Source organism: Lissotriton helveticus, chromosome 10, assembly GCF_964261635.1.
Source record: "Lissotriton helveticus chromosome 10, aLisHel1.1, whole genome shotgun sequence".
Taxonomy (NCBI): Eukaryota; Metazoa; Chordata; class Amphibia; order Caudata; family Salamandridae; genus Lissotriton; species Lissotriton helveticus.
The window spans coordinates 1,141,262,609-1,141,284,815 of record NC_136071.1 but is presented as its reverse complement, the minus strand read 5'-3'; the positions used below and the strand labels follow the sequence as shown (position 1 = coordinate 1,141,284,815).

Sequence of the window (22,207 nt, the reverse complement as noted above, 5' to 3'; positions counted from 1 at the left end):
TCCAAAGGTAACCTTGGCCATTATAGTCTCTGACACGTCTACAGACCTTCCTGTAATCTTAGTTCTTCATTTAGTCCCACCCGGTCCCTGCTAACTCTGTTTTGGACTTGTAGTTTGTCTCTCCCCTTTCAGTCATTACTCTCACTAACTGATAGTTAAGGTATGGCCTGAAAATTATCCCTAGGCACGGGTTCCCTGGAACAGATTTAGTACCAAGGTGTTCCTCCCCAAAGGGACCTTTAATAAACTGCCCTGTCTGTGATGCTCTTCCGACCAGGCACATGCACTAACACAGTGGTGGAGGTGCACGTGCAGGGCTGATGATTTTGTGTAATTATGTCACGTGTCGTGGTACTGCAGCCCATCTTTTCACCATTCAGTAGAAAGCCACCTGCAGGCCAGCAGTATCTACTGGGTGAGAAGGCATAGACAGACTATCACTAAAAACCTTCAGTAACCTCGAGTATTTTAGAAACGACACATACTCAGCAGCCTTCAACAAAGAGAGTCATGCTAGATTCTCTGGGGCATTTGGGATCCATACTCTACGAGTAAGCCCCTCCACCTTTATTTGTTTACTCTTCCAACAAGTAAAGAAATGCAGATCAGTCCCATATACTCTTGTATTTTGATGGTGGTAATGCCCACTTCCAATGTGTTCTAGACTCTACACTGGCACATCTTAAGGGCATCTGATATGCCATAGCACAAACTCATCTAGAGCCAGAAGAAATAAGATCATATCACCCACATTCTGCTAGAACTCCATTGCATCACAACCAGCACCCTTGCTTACCTTGAGGAGAAGCTCGCCATTTTTGGTGGCTCTCAACATACCCGCAGACTGCAGACATAAAACAAGGCAGCAGGCCTTCATGCCTTTTCCATCTATGCACCCAGAATCTGGAACAACATCCGGCCGCCGTGAGAACTGTCCCAATGCTGCTCCTCTTTAGGAAAGAGTTGAAGATACACCTGCTTAAAGAATACTTCAGTGCAATGCATTATGAATCCAATAAACAGCTACTTCTTCGGTCAAGAATGCTTGCCTTTGACCAAGTACAGCAGCCCACTTTATTTTTGGCTGGGTACACCCTGTAAAAATACAACCTGCATGCATGCATAGATATATACACACATACATAAACATAAATACAAGTGAGTCTTCCTCTGAGGGAAACATCCTTTACAACGCAACTTTTACCACGCAGTGCCTTCACGACGCAACTTTTACAACGCAAACCATTACAACGCATTGCGCTGGGGGGCGCTCTAGGATAGGGAATACGTTTAATTTACGATCCAACACCTTCCCTAGTGTCCACGGGGACTGGAGTTGGAATAGTAAATTAAACTATTCACTATCCAGCACCCCAAAGCGCTATGCGTTGTAAAGGTTTGCGTTGTAAAACCGCGTTGTAAAGGCATGCGATGTAAAAGCATGCATTGTAATGTCATACATCCTTCTTCTGAATGTGTGAGGACAGTAGCACTTTGTAGATCACGGTGGGTGGAGTTTCAGGCAGATGCTGCAGAAGCAAAAAACACTTGGTCAAGTGTTTGAGGGATTTTGAGCTTAGGCACTTTGGGAAGTAGGGTGCTTCTAATTCTCACATGCCTTTGGCCTCCTGAGCCATACTGGAAACTGGTGAGGTTTTGAGGGTGGATTCTATGCATTGATTTGTGAATGGAGCCGGCAAAGAGACTATGAAATTCTTTGAGTATGGTTGATGTAAATTATGTCCTATATTGATAGAGGAAAGAGGTCGAAGAACGGTTACTGATTTGATGGGTGTCAGTAATCAATTCAGGTTGTCAGCCAGGGTTGCATTCCACAAACCAAATGCAAGCGAACAAGTGCAAGAGCTCTAGCTTTGACCTGTGGTAGGGATATGATTTCTTAAACTTCTTGAAGTGGAGCAGGTTGTAGTTAGCCGATGTGATTTATATGTGGGATAAACGAGGGATGGATCCAAGCCAAGTCCCAGTTACTTTGCAGTGGCAGCCAGTGAATACATCAAATCCATCTTCTTTGAGGCCATTGACCTGGTTTAGTTCAAATTCTATCCAGTGTGGGTGAGGAAAAGAGCACAAATTCCTTTTGGATGGATTCAGCTACAGAAAATTGTCTGAAATCTCGAATTTGAGGTTCGCGAGCTTCAAGCGGAAAATGTGACTATCACGTGAGACTGAGGTTTTCATCTATAGCTGGGTTTCATGCCCATAGTGAAGGATGGATACACCTGTATCTCCAAGCACCAAGATTAGAGGCTCATGGTACTGGTCAAAGCATTGGAGAATCCGGCAGCCATGTGTGAAATGTGAACACCGACGTTCCCAAGTTGGTGATGCTTTAGTAGGAACTAGGTTAACTACTTTTGTCCACTGCCAGCCTTTGGATTGCTCCTCTCTACCTAATAACCTATGATCATCAACCCCATAGAAGATCACTTAGGAATATAAGTGGGCAAGAAGGCAATTATCTAAATCATGCAGAATCTTGAGCGTAGCGGTGTCAGTACTGAGTCCAGAGCAAAAAGCCAGATTGCTTGTTCATCAGAAGTGTACAGTGCACTGTGCAGACATAGGAAACTAATTAATTGGTGAATAACTGCTCTATACTGTTGTCTTGGCAAGGAAGTTTTTGATATGTGCCTGAAGTAGGCCTGGGCAGAGCTTGCGGATGCAGAACTCCGCGAAGTGACAAAAAAAGCTCTACCGCACTCCACAGAGTTCTGCAAGCGGATAGCAACACGCACAGCACAAGAGGGCACTGCTTCTTTTTGCTGCTCAAGTAGATGTTCTACTCAAATGGCAGCTTCCTCAACGCGAGCGGCAGGTTTCTCAATGCAAGCGGCAGCAACTTGCAGTGACCGCCCACGTTGAGAAATCTCACCTGGAGGTGGTTTAGCATTTGATTTTTCTTGCTCGCCAACTTAACATTGATGAGCTGCACAAGAGGGAAAATGCTGCTCTGCGCAACTTTGCAGAATTTTTCGTAACTCTGCGCGAAGTGGGCAAAATTGGTAAACTCTGCCGGCAGAGCAGAATTCGTCACCCACCCCTAACCTGAAATTTGGTAGAATATTGACATTAAGATTAGCCTTTTTTAAAGTTGGAGTACATTGGCTCACTTTTAGAAATTCAGGTAACTGTTGATTATGTGGTGCTATAATATTTGGGTTGTATCTAGCACCCAGGGCAGCTCACAAACCTTTCTTTACCATTTCCCCTCAGACCTAACATAAAATGCCCCAGGATTTACTGTTGGCCTTCTCTTTATCTTGCTGCCAGACACTTTCGTGAGTCCCAGGCCATGAACAGTGTCTAAAGAGTGACATTATCTCCTACTGTGGAGCAGACAATGGCCAGTGAATGACCAATAAGTGGTTTCGACTCACAGATCCTGCTGTTTCCACCTCCTTTTGCGACCAGTAGCTATATACAATCTTCCCATAAAAGTTACCTTCTCATTTCAGCTTCTTTCTGAAACTGACATCTGGAATTACAGTGGTAGCACAAGCATGCAATTTTTCAATTGTTATACTTAAAGAACATTCTACTGTTATTTCCTACTCAGCTAGGACGCGCGGTGATCTGGGTGTTAGCAAAACGCGGGTCTCGATTACTGTAATTGCCTTCATGCCGGCTCCACTCCTGAATTGCTCGCAGACCGTAAAGAGTCCACGATGAAGCCATAACATTCACTTTAGGGCTTAAGAGACGAGCCTCTCACATCTCATCAGGAGAGCTTCCATTGATTTCAACCGCACACTCGCTGTCAGGACTATCAGATACTTTGGTATTGTATACACAGAGCCAGGAAGTACCACTCATGGTGAGGGCTCCTATCTGACAAGCTGAAATCTCTTGGCCCTTACAGATGGGTACCCAAGGTCAGCTCTGTATTGTTGCAATTCTGTAGTGCTTCATACCCCTGATGGTTATGTAGCTGCCAAGTCCCTGCCTCACCGCTGACTGGGAAACAGTGTGCCAGACAGACAAGCCAGTCCAGACAGGGATTTCACAATGGAACATCTCTCTTTTTGCATGGTGGAGGAGGAAACAGGCCGGGTCCCCCACCCTTCTGTGTTTCTGCCTGGTGATCCAGTGAACCAGTGCTGCACAAGATACTCCCAAACAATGAGAAAACAAAAATATGGCTTAAGAGTACCTTCTCTGTGTGCAGGTTCCCATTTAATTTCGGGTACGATGCACAATGGCCATGTAAAACATAAGACAATCAAAAAGTTCTCAGTGTCCCCAATGATCACACACACAATACAAAAGAACTCTGAATACAAGTGTGCATATCCTGGCCAGCTTTAGAGTTACAGGGACCTGGTACGACAATCTTTTTCTAAGGGAGAGATGTGGTGCTGTGGCCGGATAGGCTGGCTCCAAAGCGCAAGGCTCCCTGTGCGATCCCCAGTGGCAGATGAGCTCAGCATCATGTGACTCTTGGCAATAGCTCACTAAAGACCACATGCATCAAAAAATAAAACGGACGCAAACGGGCAGATTATGAAAATCTGCCCCTTTGCAACTGGTATTTTTGCATTTGGGATGCATCATCCCAAATGCAGAAATCGCAATTTAAGTAATCTCTAAATAGCGATTACTTAAATTGCGATTGCATTTAAGGAATCGCAAATTAAGATTCCTTAAATGCAATGCATTAAAGTAAAAAATTTACCGATTTCGCTAATAGGAGTTGCAAATTACCATCAATTTGTACTTGATGGTAATTTGCAAAAACTTTGCAATTTGCGAGTCTCAATTAAGGAATGTTTAGAAATTGCTATTTTCCTAGCGTTTTATACATGCATAGGCTTTTGTGATTCCTTATTTGCGATTCCCTAATATTAGCAATTATGGAATCGCAAAAGCCTACCTTGATGCATGTGCCCCTTAACCTCTCCAACGGCTCCACGCGCCTGGATACCCGTTGTGCTTTACAAATGTTGAGTTTATTTAATTTTGGTGCACCTTTCCCCAATGACATCCTTCTACACAGATTCCCTCACTACTACCTTCCGACATTGCCTCTAATCGCTCCACAGCCTCTCTATCACATGCATTTATTTTCTTTTATAGCGTTACTGGTACCAAGCCTAGGATTTCGTAGCACTTCACATCACACACGGCATCTTACGTGTGTACCTTAGTCTATAGGAAATGTTACAAAAAACAGTCAGGAGTACGTTCTGCGAACTGCATGTCGATATTCTTTGCAGCAGGCATATTAATCCTCTGTGCTACTTTATGATAAGTTAGAACTGCCACTAGACAAAACCTAGATCGCTCTCCAGCAGGTTATTTCTGAACACAGTGGTTCTCGGAGATCAGCACCAGGTGAGACTGCACCTGTTGCACCACCCTAAGGCCAGCCCTGGTGCATATACAAGGAAGCAACAAATGACTACAGTCAGAAGAGGAACTGGAAAATAATTTATAACAATTTCCAGCTCGGGACCTATTCTGTGAATTGTAGTGGCAAAGGCGTTTCAACCTCAGTGGTTACTTAATGAGGTCATTATCAGGAGAGAAAGGAAACTAGGATACCTATGTGGAATCAGAAGAGTGGTAGACGTGTTAAAAAAAATTATAATGAAAGATGGAAGGGTATAAAGAAGTTACGAAAATGTTCGGAACAAATGTCAAGTGGAAGTGTTGATGACTATGGCACACAGCCAAAAATAGTTTTTAAGGAGGCATAATGATGCAATAAATGATTAAGCCAAAATTAGGAAATTAGTGATTGGGGGAAATTATCACCAAGGTGAGTGCTTTTGAGTTTACTATCTGAAGTAGGAGATGTTCCACTATAAAAGGAGGGTTCCACTTTAGGAAAGAGGGAAAAAAATTATTTTGAATAATCAGTAATACGAGTAGGGTATAGATAAGATCGCTCTTCCTTGGTCCGACCACTCATTGATCATGGCTAATTGGGAGGTAAAGTGTGATGACACTCTCCCACTCAGGAAATTCAGAATAGACAGGGCATGGTCAAGACTCCCTGTAGAGGCCTGGAGTGCCCGTTTGGAGGGCACCCAGCCTGAGAAGGGTCGGGATCCGGTGACTGCAGATGCTACGGTGAGGAACTGGCTGACCAACGCAGTGGACCATGTGCTTCCACTCAAGAAGATGCTTATCAGGGATAAGAGAGTGGGGTCCGCCCCATGGTATACCCTAGAGCTCAGAACCTTGAGAAAGAAGTGTAAACGGGCGGAGAGATTATGGAGGAGGACTTCGGAGACAGATAGCAGGGAAAAATATCGGATGGAATTAAGGACATACAAACTTGCAATACGCGCTGCAAAGGCCTCCTTTTATGGGGAGAGAGTGAAGCACGCTGCGTCCTCATCCAGGGAAGCCTTTCTAGTGATGAAGGAGCTTCTTAAACCGCCTGATCCCATTCTTGTCCATGACAGACCACAGGAAAAATGTCTGGAATTGGCCACTTACTTTAAAGATAAAATTGATACCATTGTTAGTTCTCTCCCCCCGGTGATGGGGACCTCGGTCTTTTTGGAGGACTTGAGCATCTCGGAAAAACTATTAACGTCATTTGGCCCTGTAACCTCAGGCGAAGTACTGAAGGTCCTCGGGAGCTTGAAAAGTGGCTCACCTCGGGACCCTGTCCCAATGCGGTACTTAAAGCAGGCCGCCTTGTCGATAGGAGAGCCCTTGACCGATCTGGTCAATCTCTCCTTCGCTCATGGGACTGTGCCGCCGGACTGGAAAAGTGCGGTTGTCAAAGCGCTTCTGAAGAAGCCTGGCTTGGACCCGCAGAACCTGGCCAATTTCAGGCCCATTTCCTTGCTACCAGGGGTTAGTAAGGTTGCCGAGAGGTTGGTAAACCGTCAGCTATCCAACTTTCTCGAGGAGAATGGCCGGTTGAGGGACTCCCAGACGGGATTCCGACCGGGTCATGGAACTGACACGGCTCTGCTAGCAGTGGTAGAGGAGGCCAGAAGCACTTTGGACGCAGGGGGGTCAGTGGCAGTGATCCTCCTGGACCTTAGTGCGGCCTTCGATACCGTCAATCATGGAGTGCTGATACAACGTCTAGCTGAGTCGGGTGTCACAGGAGTGGCCCTGGAATGGTTGGCCTCTTTTCTGGAGGGGCGTACCTTCGAGGTTTGGGAAGGAAACGCAAAATCTCCTCCCCTCCCACTTCATTGCGGGGTGCCCCAGGGCTCATCCCTGAGCCCCACGTTATTTAACGTGTATATGGCACCCCTGGAGGGTGTGGTGTCTCCGTTTGGCTTTAAGACCATAAGCTATGCGGATGACACCCAGCTAGTGGTGGGTCTGTCACAGCTGGAGAAACAGCCCGAGACGCTCCATTCATGCTTGAGAGAGGTGTTTGACTGGATGACCAGGTCATCGCTCAAATTGAACGGCTCAAAAACTGAGCTGATGATCTTGGGCCAGTCAAGTTTTGCCCTCTCGCCGAGCAGCTGGCCCAATTGCATGGGCACCCCGCCTGACCCAAAAAAGGAGATTAAGAGCCTGGGGGTCTGGCTGGAGCCGGATTTGTCCTTTAGGACACACGCCAAGAAGATCGCTGGCGTGTGTTATGGAATGCTCCGGTCGGCCCGTAAGGTTCTCCCCCTGTTACCAGAACTCTCCCGGAAGCTGTTAGTCCAAGGTCTAATCATCTCACGCCTGAACTACAGTAATGCACTCTTTCTCGGAGCCCCGGAGTCAACGTTCAAGATCCTGCAACAAGTGCAGAACGCGGCAGCAAGGCTGCTGCGGAACGTTCCGGCCAGGCAGTCAGCCAGGCCTGCTTTAAAAGCACTACACTGGCTTCCCGTCAGAGAGAGAGTGACCTTCAAGGCTCTCTGCATTGCCCACAAGAGCATACAGGGGAAAGGACCAGCCATTCTGAAGGACATGATTCGGCCCTACAAGCCCACAAGAGCTCTACGCTCTGACAACAAACACCTCCTTCAGATAAAGAGAATTAGGAGAGCCCGTTCAGGTGGCAGGAGTTTTTCCATCCATACAGCGCGCGCCTGGAACTCCCTCCCATTCTCACTACGTTCTGAACCAAATCTTCTTAGGTTCCGGAATCTTCTGAAAACTTACTTATTCCCAGTATAAGTGTAGCTCTTTCTGCTCTGTATTAGCAGCTTGCTCTAGGTCTCTATATGCGCTGGGATGCCCCTGGGTAACCGTGCGCGGTACAAAATTTGTTAATAAATAATAATAAATAATAATAATAATACTTGAGTGTGTATAAATGGGAAAACATGCTCATTAATGTGTTAAAATCATTTCATCACATAATTAAAAGTGGAAACAAACAAGTCTATTCTTGAGGACTGGAATAAATAGGAGGTTTACACTAGGGCAGCCATCTCTGTAACGTAGATTCACTATAAGCTGTAAGTCACTGCGGAGGTGGGGAGGCGCCGAGACTGATTTGTGAGGACGTCGGACCCTACCCACTGCCATTCACTGGCAGTCGCGGCTCGCATTTGTCGGGGGGTCGCGCAGGCGTTACCGCGAGGCGGTTACCGCGAGGAGGAGGGGGGTAAAATAATACGTACCTGACAGGCCCTGCGCCGCCCCTGCTCCTGGGCCAGGTCCTGCGCCGTCTCTGCTCCTGAACAGCAACAGGCATGCTCCCTCCCCTCCTGTAAGCCAATCATAATGCTGCAATGGCGGCGTTGTAATTGGTGTGGAGTCCCGGACAGCGCCCAGCCTGGCACCTGTTGGGAAGCCATTTTCTCTATGTAGGCTGCATGCAGCTTACATAGAGAAAATGTAGAGTGCTCATTACTGATTTGGTCAGCCCCAGGGCCAACCAAAGCAGTGAGTGTACTCAGAGTGGTGCAAGCCATTCCTCCCCAACCCGACCACCCGCACGCCTCTAACCAGGCATATCCTCCTGCACGCCCCCAACCAGGAATACCCCTGCCTTCTGCTTTCTCACAGCACGAGAAGCAGAAAAAAAAAGGTATTTAAAATACCATTTTATTTTCTGCTTCTCGTACTCTGAGAAAGCAGTGGGGCGGCGCTCCTCCGCCCTAATGGAGGAGCCGCCCCTGTTCACTGGTGATGACAGACAAATGCACGCTAGTGAGAGTTCCATGCTGGTAAGAGCCTTCTTCTGTCATTGATGGGGCTTTAAATGATAAGGGTTCTGTACCACCCACTGGTCGAAGGGGGAACTTCTGAGTGGGACAGTCTCAAACCTGGCCAAATAATGATCTGAGAAGTGACAACTAAGGTACAATACAGCGAAGAGTTTAGTCACATATTTCCAGTGCCGGCTAAAACTTTCAAAATATGGTGCCAAACTCACTATATTTACTGCTCCCCAGCACTTCTCTCCCCATAACGGCATCCTCGAACAGGAAAAGTAAGGACTTCCTTCCTGGTCAGGGGAACACCAACAACCAATCATGGAGCTGCTCCCAGCATGACAATAGCTCCAGGATTGGTGGGAGCAGGCTAACCCAGCCCTCATTTTTATGCTCTAAAGGCGTAAAGATCCCTATCAGGCAGCCAGGGTGTCTAAGAAGGGGAACAGCGTTTACAACGCAACTTTTACAACGAAGTACCTTTACATCGCAACCATTACAACGCAACTTTTACAACGACTTGCGCTGGGGGGCGCTCTAGGATAGGGAATAGTTTTAATTTACTATCCAACACCTTCCCTACTATCCACGGGGACTGGAGTTGGAATAGTAAATTAAACTATTCACTATCCTGCGCCCCCCAACGCAAGTCGTTGTAACGACTTGCATTGTAAAACTTGCGTCGTAAAGGCATGCGTTGTAAAAGCATGCGTTGTAACGACGTACATCCGTCTAAGACAGGCAGTCCAGGGTCAGAGGGTGGATTCCAGTTTCTCTGCTGACCTGGCAGGCTGGTGGAAAGTATTCATGAAGTGGATTTGGTGGCAGTTTCAAAAATTCACACTGATTTAACATGAGCCACACGTGATGCTTTTATGGTTAATTATTTTGATAAAAATCTGTCACATCCTTGCAGGTTGCAGCTTCATATGTCATTGTTGTAAACAGTGTGTATCTATATGACTGTCTCTAACATACAGTTAGTCTATTAAACCCTTAATTGGCATTGTGGGTAATGAGCTCATGACTATGTCCATGTCACTGATAACTTATAAAATGTGTATGAAGGGAATGTACGTGTTGGACATCTAAGTTGTGCACTGTGGCCCCAGTCCAGGCCCATCAAGACAGTTATAGACAGTTATTTGAAGCTATGTACATATTTTACGCTTTCACAGTGGAAGTTTAATTTAGTGGGTTTTTTTCTTGGAAAATCGCCAAACCAGATTTAAACATTTCCTGAAGGTTCATCAAGAATGCAAGTTTTGTCTGTCAAATATGAATTTTCTTGAAAAAACCCACACCAATTTTCACCATTTTATGAAATTTTCATCAACAGATAAAAATGTCTCTCAAATTAAGTTTTCTTGAAAAATACCAAAATAGAAATTCCCCTTTCAATGTGTCTGCAGCTTTGATTTTATTGTTTTTAAGAAACATTATTCTGAAATGGTTAGTGAATTATGCCCATGGGTGTTAACATTTCCAAGTCTACGTGTCTTCTCCTTTCTAGGTTCTAGCTTTAGCCAAGGCCTTTTTCTTTTACTAAAACGAAATGCATGATGTACTTTTAGGGGTTTTCAGACCATGTTCTTCATTCATTTGTCTGTTGTGTCATTCACACTTTTCTTCTGCCCACAACAACATACATCATGGGGCAGTGAGTCCGCCCACTTCATCCATTGGCTAACTTCACTGCGAGTGACAGCATTCTGCCCTTTTACAAGGAGAACATCTGCATGCAAAAAAGTTAATTTGAGTGCCAAGTGTTACTATGACAATGTGTGGTTTCGAGACCCCAAAAATATGCTTGCTTTTATCTAAGGTTTCTTTTTTTTATATGGGTGAGGTCTTCGCAGCTCACCAGACCAAAATGTTTGACAAACACCATGACCAAACAAGCACTGACAAAGCTAAGTGGCCGGTAGTCAACATCAGACTGACTGGTTTTGCCAATGCTTGTTCAACTTAGGAATGTCTTCACCGAATTTAACACGTCTAGACACATGTAGTTATTGTTGTCTATTGTGCAGCACATTCTCTTTCTGTTTCAGCCACACAATAAAATTAGAATGCTCAGTGTGTTTTTTCTTTTATATTTTTCTTCCAGAAATAAACCATGAAAAATGTATTCTTTTTTTTTCCTGCAGACATTTTAAATTGTCTTTCCTTAAATAAACCATACGACATTTGTTCTTTTTTCAGGTACGGGAAGATCGTGTCCACAAAGGCAATTCTCGACAAAAACACGAACCAGTGCAAAGGTGCGTACACTCTTCCGTCCCTCTGACTTCGAGGGCTCCTTTCTCTGATGGTAACAAACAGTGGAGCGCACTGCAGACTGCGAGGCATATTTAATAACGCTTTGATGAGCTGCATTTCCAGAAACATTGTTCATTAATTTTGTCATTAACAAACAAAATGAAATTCACAAGACGGAACAAGTATCAAATTGTTCGACCGGGCCTGTAAATTACCTTATTACCGCTCTACTGTAGGGGCTCTCCGGGCTGAATGAGTGCAGAGCAGTGGGGCAAATTGATTTTCCGTCGTAGAAGCAAATCGTTCTCAGGGAACTGTACTCTCAAGACACACATTTTGCACCCTAGGAAAGATATGGTTAACTTCTGAAGGTGGAAATCGGATTGGATGATTGTACTTGGAGCATAGGTGGGGAACCCATGAAGAAAGATTATCAGGATGATTAGGTATAAGTTGACCAATCAAATGCATAGTTAAAGATATCTGAAGAACTAAGGAAATCTGATTGGATGAGTAGTTTAGAGCCAGCCATTCATGTTTCTTGCTGAGGTAGTGAGCCATTGACAAAGGGACACTGATTGGATGAGTAGTTTAGAGCCAGCCATTCATGTTTCTTGACGAGGTAGTGAACCACTGAAGAAGGAAACTTGATTGGATGATTTTATTTACATTAGTTCGTGCCTTAGAACAAGTTGATCCCACTTTTTTTTCCAAAGGAAGTGCTCACCAAGTCCATGCATGTTCTCATAAAATGCTTCTTTACAATGACTTTAATGCACGTCTTCTACCTAGGCTCTTTGTATAGGGTGAACTGTGGATGAATATGTCTGTTGTATGTCATGCATTATAAAGCCCGGTGTCTGCTTGGCACAGTCTGCAGGTTATTTGGAGAATCTAATATTACTCTTCTGATCCAATGGAAATCCTGTGAGATTAAATGTTGTAAACACAGTGAACATATACATATATGTATGAACTATCATTTAATAATACATTCTGTATTTTTGTATGTTTTGTCCTCTTCCCTTTACAATCTACAATCTCTATATCACCACTTGAGCTTTTTAAGATAGCTTGTATGTTAAAAATGTAGTATTTGGTTTATACTTTAACGCTCTACAAATATCAACACACACATACAGGGTTTAAAAGTTGCCATTGATCAGAGAACGATCACTTCCTGTGGTCTTATGTTAGATAAATCACTAAATATTCTTTGTCTGGCGGAGGCACACCTACCCCCATCACCTTTAAAGCTGAGATGGTTCATACCTGTGCATCATAGGTGTGTTGGTTTCCTGATTCAAAACCTCCACCACTGAAGAGATCTAAACATGGGACTAAAAGCTAATTTAGGGGCAAGAAGCTCATTTAGTCTTCTTCCTAAATGAGTAAGTCTGCAAGATATGGGGACCAAACCCTCTGTGATTCAACAATCTTGAACTCCTCTAAATTGTTTTACTTCGTTTTGCTTTGGATTTGTTACTGTCCTACATCTGTGGGAGTTACTAGCTTTATTTTAAATTGTCGCCTTGTTCTCTTTTCACATTTTCTGCAATTTCCTTATACCTGCTACTGGGTACAGAGCTCCGAAGCTTCCTACTGGTCACATTTTTAGCCATTTAAAAAGCCTCAAATAAAACTTATAACCCTAGGTGTGTTCATGCATAAATATATATGTGCATATGTATACATGACAGTGCAACAAAAGTGTCCTTCCATCCTGACGCGTCTATGGCGCAGTCATCTCGTGGCCACAAATTTGTTTTCTTTCCTTGTTCTGTGTTCCTCGGAGCCGGAGAATGTACAAAACATCCCCCAATGACATGAATAATTCAGTGGCTTGTTCTAGTGTTTTGATCTCTTCTATGATGCAGAAGGAGAGATGAATTCCTCATTCTGCGGTGCAATGCTAAGCATGATGGATGACGCTCTGATGTGCTCTGAAAACAGCCTCCACCTCGGAATGCAAATCTCAGCTGCACCTCTGCCTGTGACCCTGGGTGGTTACTGGAGTTGTGCAGCCCCCACAAACCTTAGGACCACGTTTATTCATTCATTGCTGTATCTCAATACATCTCGATACAGCTGCTTCGTCAAATTAGAAGGACCAGAAAGTAAAACTGAAATAACAAATGACATGTGAAAAACAAGGTCATCATAAAGTATATTTTCGAAAACCATTTGCAGTGATAAAGGGATGCAGGAGTTTGGAAAGAGTCAAGGTCACATTGGGAAGGTGGACAGTCGGGCATTGGGTGATGGACCGGTGCCTCAGGGTCATCTGTGAGCTATTTTTTTTAGGCCTCTGTAAACCAGCACACAGAAACTTACTGCCAGGGCTCGAGTCGGGGGTACCACGCGGGTGGACAGCGTCCCCCCAATTATTTTACCAGGGGGACGCCTTCCCCCCTGCCAAACAGCTGGACTTTACTCTTTGGCCTCTCTGGGACGCGGAGCTCGGCACCTTTCGTGACGTCACTTCCTGTCGTGACATCACTTCTGGTGACAGCGTCCCCCCACTTCTTTTTTTAGGACTTGTGCCCTGCTTACTGCCTATCCCGTTCCGCGCCAGTCCACTGTGATGTGTCACCAGTATCATAGGCACTCCCCTGCCATTCTATCAAACTGAGGATAGGGAGCCAGGTGTTGTTCTGGCCCTTTGGGCATTGTCACTTTGGCACAGTGCCTTGTGTGGTCAGCAGGCCCAGAATCAGTCATTCTCCCGCTGGACCATCACTTTCAGGCCATGGCAGGTGGGAGGAGGGTGGGATTATGCTGGGGCCTCACAGGGGATGGAGGGCATTCTCACATGAGCCTCATGGGAGAAGCAGCATCAGCTGTGTGCTTTTCTTGACCCCCCCCTTTCCTGCTAGGTCATACCCTTAGGCTATAATGGGATGGGGAAGGGCTTAGTAAGAGAAGTGGCCTCATTAGGGGCCAGGTGTTGTCACCTCGATCGCAGTGTCTTTTAGGCCTTGGTGGAGTGGTGGGGCAGAGTTTGCATAGGCCTCACTGTGAGGTCACTCATCCCAGAGGAAGCAAAAAAACATAGGATGTAGCTTTATGTTCTCATTAGCCATACAACCACTGACTCACTTACTCACTCATCCATGCAGGCAGTCACGCACCCCTTCCCCCACCCACACAGACACTCATACATCAGGTACCTAAGTACCTGATTGGTTGTCAGGTACTCAGACAACCAATCAATCACCCATGCAACCACACACATACCCACTCACCAACCAATACAGCCACTTACACACCAACTGACAGAGTGATACAGACATTCGCACAACCTAGTCACTCACAGATACATTCACGGACACTTAATCACTCACTTATACAGTCAGCTACACACCCACTGAATCACCCATACAGGCACTCATACACCCACTGATTCACCAGTATACCTTGATATATATATTTAACATTCATAAACTTTTTAAAAACACTCACAGTCACTGGATGATGTCATCAGTCAAGTCATTTGAGATGTCATCAGTGATGTCACTGACCATGTCATAATGCAGCTCCCTGTTTGCAAAAAGCAAAGTGCTCCACTTTGAGAAAGCGTGAGTGAAATGCTCTCTCTTGCTTAAAACGGAAGACACTGTTTGCTATGGCATGGCAGTGGTGGGCACCCTGGGGCATTACTGGAGCAAGCCCTGAGGGCGTGACAGTACACAGGGCCATGTAGGATTCCTGGAGGGGGGCCACGTGGCCACCCTGTTTTGTTCACATTTGTCCCGGGGAGGTGGTGGTTTCCCGGGGTTGGGAGGGAATGCAACAGATCCCCTTTCTTACTGGATTTGTGTCCCGGGAGGTGGCGGTCCCCAGGGTAGGGGGGTGGGCCCTGTGCACCCCCCTCCTAAGTTTATCATATGTCCCCAGGACAAGGCCTACCCGGGTTGTTTTAAAGCAAGCACGGGATCCCGCGCTTGCTGTTCGAAAATTGAGCGGATATAAAGCAAAATTTCAAAAAAATGCTTTTTACTCCTGGGGGGTGGGGGGGGCATCACGACACACCATCGTATCTGGTGGTTAGGGTATTCCTACCCTGCGCCCTTTTCTTTTTTCAAAACTTTCTTTCTGGGGCTCGGCTTCAACCGGAGTCCCAAGATGACAGCCAACACTTCCTGGTTGAAGTTTTGACAACCAATCAAATTTTAGTAGGATTTGCGAGTCCACTGAAAGGCCTATCGTCCCCTTATTTCAATGTTTTTTAAAGAGAGATATCTTAAAAACTACTGAATGGATTTGCACCAAACAAAAGCACGCTTTCTGGACCAACATCTAGCTTTCTTCCAAATTTGGGGTAATTCTGTTTGGGCTGTACTCATGTTCAAAAAATGAAAAAAAAACCTTAGACTTAACATGGGGAAAAAGCATTTTGGGACTCCCTTTTTTCTCAGCCCCTGTTTGCTGGATCACTCCGAAACTTTCAACACAGCAGCTAAACCAAAAAGTTGAAGTTTTGTGAAAATGTTGTGGATATTCTTCAAGCGGCGCCAAAGTTATTGGTAAAACAAAAAACACTTTTCCTATGGAAACTTAGGTCCTAACTATAAGTACCTACTGTTTACTGCCAGTTGGTTATAACTATATATATATAGTTATAGTACATAAGGTACTTAGATGTGGAGTTAAGATTATTTAATCTGTACCTCCCTCTGTGCACGTACCTTCTCGATATTTTGTTTTTCAATATTTTAGTCATGATATTGTGGTCAACCAACACTGTGATATTCCAAACCCCAAGAGGGGTCTTGGGTAAGTGGTTGTGACCGCACAGATGCCACCCACGTAGTCATGTGTTTGTGGGTATTCATAAAAGCTTGCTCTAGTCTTTCTCACTCTAGTAGCACACAGGAATCAATTCTGCAGGAATGTTTTCGCACATTTTAATGAAGCAGCTCACATATTTGATTGAGGAGCTCTTTGATGTCATTGTCCTTCACGATTGAAGCTCGATTAAACAAAGCTCTGGACAGCCAGAGAGAGACGCGTCTGAAAAGAATACTTAATAATCACAAATGCTATCCGTCTGTTCCATTGAAAGCTTCAATCAATCAATCAAGATTTGTAGAGCACGCTAATCACTCCGAGGGGTATCAAGGCACTAGCGTGAGGTGGAGCTACTCGAACAGCCAGGTCTTGATTCTGCTCCTGAAATTGGCAAGGGAGGTAGGTGTTCGGTGGTGGATGGGGTGGAATGCTTCGTGCCTCTATTATCATTTGTCTCTCAAGGTGAATTGGAGAGGCAGAGTCGTCATTCAGAGCAGCGGATAGTACAATAAGTGTAGCCCCTTTATTGCTGCTCACTACCCTTCTGGCCTCCTTTAGAAGCTACCTGAGTTAGCCAAGCTCACTACTGACCTTCTAGAAGTCAGAAAGGTTGACTGTTAGCAATCCTTCTGTATTACCCTCCTCCTGTTTTGAAGAAAGTTTGAAAAATATGCACAAGAACTGCATAATTGGGCGAGTCATGGACTTCTATAACTCATTGGGAATCTAAGGGTGTGTAATGAAGTCACTTCAGCTAACCCTGTTATTTGAGTTAATTCGACCACTAGAAATTTTTGAGTAGCAAAAGCTACTCAAAGTTTCAAGTAAACTCCCTTAGAATTTGCAAGAGTGATATCTCTCTCATCTGTGGTTGTGGTGGCAGTCTCTAAATTTTTCTACATGGCATGGTGTGTTAGGCAAAGATTATTAGCACAGCTGCAGTCAATTGTGTATAGGGGAAGATTTTGTAGTGCAATGTACTTGTTTTTTAACTATGTATGTAGTAGATTTTATTCTCTTTTACCGTTAAATAATTAATCAATTGTTGTTTTTTTATGAGACATTTATTCGACTGTTTTGTACATTTCTGATGATGAAAATTTATTTTCGATCCATCAATACATTTTGAAAGTACTGAATAGGAAGAGTTACTCCATTGTTTTGAATCCAAAAAAGGACCACTCTGTTCCTAATTTGAGCCTGTGGTTTCCCGTGCTCATTACCTGCACTGCGCTTTTCATGAGCACCAGTTAAGGGCACATTAATTTACGGGGAGATTAAGTGATTTGCCCAGAATCACAGGATGCTGGGCCGACGTTGAGCCTCGAACCTGGTTCCCCAGCTCCGAACTTGGCAGCTCTGACCATTACGCCACTTTCATGGCTAGTAGTTGGTTCTGTTTAAGGTGGCGCTAACAGGAGAAATGGGCTAGTGCACGCTGCGTCACGAAGAGAGCCCCGGCACGTATTTGTGTCCAAATCAACCACTGGGGCCACTGTTCCTTAGCAGAGGAGGTTTATGTGCTTAACTTATGAGAATGTGACGCATGCAACATTTTCAACCCAGAAAACCATTGCCCCGACCAGCACTGCGGTTTTGAATTGAAATTATGCATTTGATACCTTTTCCTTCTCATTTTGCAGCGGGGCAGGGGTCGCTTTTGCTAGACATGAGTGCTGACATTGCAGTTTTCTGTGCTCGTGAGGAATGCTTGCAAATTGCCTAAGGGTATTCTGAGACCAACAACGCTGAAAATACACATGCGATAATTGCAAATATTAATTTTATGGTAACATTGTTCTGTCAAAATGTCAAAGCCTAAGGTAGAGGGGGCTTGGATCAGTTCCTGTGAGTTAGAATGGTATTGAATATTCCCATTAGCACTTTATAGCAAGGGGGAAGAGTACTTTGATGCAGGCACTGCCTACCTTCAAATGCCCACGCAATGTCACCCTTGAATGCAGCAGTCTAACCCATGAGTTGTGATGAGTGTTAGATTAGTTATTACACTTGCAGAACAGCAGTTTATGCATCACACTGCATGGCCAGTGGGGCTTACCAGGCAGTGCTATTCTGCAAAACTGGATATGGGAACATCAGGACAAATGCATTACAGGTTGCATGACTTTTGGACCACACAATGACGTACAAAAGTGCGGCAACCTTTGAGACAGCGGCAGCTCCTCAGCTAAGGCGGAGGAGTGTTGACCCACTTCTATGCAAGCAGTTTAACCCCTTCACTGCTGCCGTGGGCCATTGGACGTCACGCGAGCTACCTCCCTGGTGCTGCGCACGTCCAACGGCTGACGCGGCCACACTCGTTTCTTCGAACGTTCAGCACTGACGCTGAACGTTTGAAGTAGCAAATGGGTTAAAAAGGAAATCAAAAATAATAATCACTAGCATTAGTATCAGTTTCGTACTTCTTCCTGCTTAGGTGCGGGTGGGACGGGCAGGGCTGGCCAGAGCAGGGGCTAAGAGGAGGCATTTTGGGCATACTCTAAAGTGCGCAGGATGGTTTGGCCGGCCCTCTTGGGCCAGCCAAACCATCCTGCGCACTTTGTATTACAGCCTGGTAGGGAACATGCACAGCCTCCCTGTTCCCATCTGAGCGCCGAACCACGGCACTCGGACGAGTCATAATGCTGCATTGGCCAAGGGATTCTGGGAGGCTGTGTGCTTCCTGTTGCGACTCAGAGAAGACGTCGGAGGAGAGGCGGCAGTTGGCAGCACACAGGTAAGTCATTTTATTTTTGTTTTTTATTTCCCCACTCGCCCCATCCCATCGCCCCCGTTCAGTAGCTGCCACTACTGCCTTGAGATAAATGTTATGTTATGTTATGTTAAGCTTTTATTTATATAGCGCACGGCTACTCAACAAGAGTGTCCCGGCGCTTTATGAGGGCGACTCAGCAGTTAAAAAACATAACAGTAAACAGAAAGAGAGAGGACAGAAAAAGAAACAACCTAAAGATTAAAAAGCCAGGTCTTCAGGCTTTTCCTGAACAGGAGCAAACTAGGAATGCTGCGTAGAGCAAGGGGCAAAGAGTTCCACAGCTGGGGAGCCTTAAGGCTGAAGGAACGACCCCCGGTGCGAGCCTTCCTCACGCGGGGAACCACGGCCATGAACAAGGATTCTGACCGCAGAGAGCGGGCCGGACGATAGAGGGCCAGTCTACGCTGCAGATACTTTGCTCTGGAGCCAGAGAGTGCCTTATGCACCAGCGTCAAGGTTTTAAACATTATCCGCTTTCGGATGGGGAGCCAGTGAAGTGACTGTAGCACCCCAGATGTTCTTGCCCGCCTATGAAGGCCGAAAATGGCGCGAGCCGCAGAGTTCTGCGCCACCTGCAACCTTTGGATCAGATAATCCGGAAGCCCTAGATAAAGAGCATTAGCATAGTCCAGTCTAGATCCTATTAGAGCTTGGACAGTGATTTTTCTATGCTCCTCTGTAAGCAGGGGTAGGAACTTCCGGAGCATCTTTAGGATGCCAAAGCAGGTGCCCGTCAGACCAAGAATGTGCGATCTGAACGTGAGGTTATTATCGACCTTGACTCCCAGATTTTTGGCAGCCGCGGATGGCTGGGCGGGGGGACACATGTCCGCTGGCCACCACTCACGCCATTCCGGTTCCGAAGCACAACCAAATAGCAGAACCTCCGATTTACTGGAGTTTGCCTTGAGACCATTCTGCTGGAACCAGTCAAAGACCCTCTTCAGACATCCCCGGATGCTCTCCCCATCAAATGGCTGATCTTTCCTGCAGGTGAAGAGAAGCTGTGTGTCATCCGCATGGAGTAACACAACACATCGGAAAGTGCTGCGTTACTCTGCCCCAGGGAGGCGTTCCATGGGTGGTGCGTTGTTGTTCCCATGCAAAATCCATGGATTTTGATGCATTCCCAGATTTACCATAAGTGTTAGACTTGGGAATGCGCCAAAACTGCTACGCCTCCAGGTGAGACTTATTTTCCTCTTTTTATGTGTTATATAAATGCCTCAGGGGGTTGTTTTTGTGCAATCCTGCTTTCGATGCAAGGATGCCTGCATTGGTGCTAGGCAGCACATTGTGTGGCGGAGCTGGGAAAACGTAGGATTGCACTGTACAATGTTATGTACGGCACATTTCTGCCCCTTCCCTAACATGCAGTGCAGTGCAGCAGGTGACGTGTGCTGCGTGATATGATGATCAATATGGCCCTTCCTATTTACAGCTCCGTGACTGACCAATGCTTGATAGCCATTGACCACGCCCACAGCTGATGTCATAATGCGCCCTCTGTCCTCATTGGTTTTTACTCGGTCATCAAGCCTGGTCTACCTAACTCTCCCTCCTGCTGTGAGGTGGCGCTGTTCAGCAGCCAATACCCGCTAGTTTCCGCAGGCACGTCCTCCATGTTTGGTCCACTCTCTCGCTTTGCATACCGTTTTTAGAGCAGACCTGACAGCACTGCTGTTTGCATGCTGCCTGCATTTCTTTGTTACCAGTGTACCTCTCTCACCTTTTGCTATTGGCTGTTTTGTGCAACAATCTGCCTTTTAGTAAGTGCTTACGTAAGAATACATTAGCAACTATTTTTTACATCTAAAAAGTACACTCTCGTATACGCTGTTTGTCTCACTCAGTTCTTTATCTCCTACTAGCAGCCCGTCCCGACGTTGTCCGGGAGCAATCAGGCTTCTGGGCCCCCGCCCGCCCCGACGTTGTCTCAGGCTTCAGGGCCCCCGCCCGCCACGACGTTGTCCGTGGGTCTCCCGGAGCGCACCCGCCACTTTCAAGGCCCCCAATGAGCCGCACACGGGCTGCTTCACCTACCTCAGCCGCCGCTCCTCCCCGCCTGTCCGCCGCTCCTCACCGCCTGTCCGCCGCTCCTCACCGCTCCTCCCCGCCTGTCCGCCGCTCCTCCCCGCTCTCATGTCCGCCGCTCCTCCTCGCGCTCCTGTACGCTGCTCCTCCCCGCGCTCCTGATGTCAGCACGCACGTCGCGGCCGGCGCTACTTCCAAGGGACTACTTTTTTTTAATCGTAAATATTTTAAAGAACGTATATTTGATTTTTTTATATAGCCTATGTCCATCTGCAGACCCTGACAATTACAACGATGTATCGGGTGTTTGGATTGGTGCTGTGGTTCCTGAGTTTACCCGCCTCAAAGGTTCAAAGTTCTCTCTTTATAATAGTAGTATATATATATATATATATATATATATATATATATATATATATATAAAGTCTAAACAGGAAGCCCCAAATTAAAGCAAAGCCACAGAAGTTCAGATCAGCACGTTTATTTGCATCCATTTCACTGCTCGCTCCTTGACAGCTTTCAGAGCAACATGTAAAGCCTGACGCGTTTCAGGAAATAATCCTTTCTTCAGAGGCATTGTTCACGAAGGGCTGGAAGAGCAGTTTTTGTCCGCGTCTGCTCATATAATCACTGGCACCTGCCACAGTGGGCGTGGCTAAATCGCAAAGCCTTCTGTGCCTTGTAGTACGCTGGCCCTCTTCCCACAGTGGGGCCACTCAACAGTCCTTGCAATTTGAACCAAGTATTCACCAAGTGGAGTAAAGTAAAGCGCTGTAAGCCCTCAGATTGCGCTTTGCAGCAGTGAATTCGTGCTCAAGGCAGCACCACCTGCATTGGAGCTGCTCTTGTCTTGGTTCCGTCTTTGCAAGCCCCTTCTCAGAGCCTGCACGAACCCTTCGTAAGGTGGGCCTCGCTTCTCGACTGGGCAAACAGCCGATATCCATATAGTCTAAACAGGAAGCCCCAAATTAAAGCAAAGCCACACGAAGTTCAGATCAGCACGTTTATTTGCATCCATTTCACTGCTCGCTCCTTGACAGCTTTCAGAGCAATCTGCGGCCGGCGCTACTTCCAAGGGACTACTTTTTTTTTATCGTAAATATTTTAAAGAACGTATATTTTATTTTTTTATATAGCCTATATCCATCTGCAGACCCTGACAATTACAACGATGTATCGGGTGTTTGGATTGGTGCTGTGGTTCCTGAGTTTACCCGCCTCAAAGGTTCAAAGTTCTCTCTTT

At 45.8% G+C, this 22,207-nt stretch overlaps 1 protein-coding gene across 2 annotated transcripts in view; it reads left to right on the top strand.

Moving 5' to 3' along the window:
* The window catches only part of RBMS3 (RNA binding motif single stranded interacting protein 3), a 1,517,465-nt gene that overhangs the window by 563,533 nt on the left and 931,725 nt on the right, over positions 1–22,207 (top strand). For both annotated transcript variants that reach the window (XM_078663941.1, XM_078663942.1), the window contains exon 3: positions 11,307–11,365. In XM_078663941.1, the coding sequence (XP_078520067.1) occupies positions 11,307–11,365 (59 nt within the window). The remainder of the gene's footprint in view (positions 1–11,306; positions 11,366–22,207) is intronic.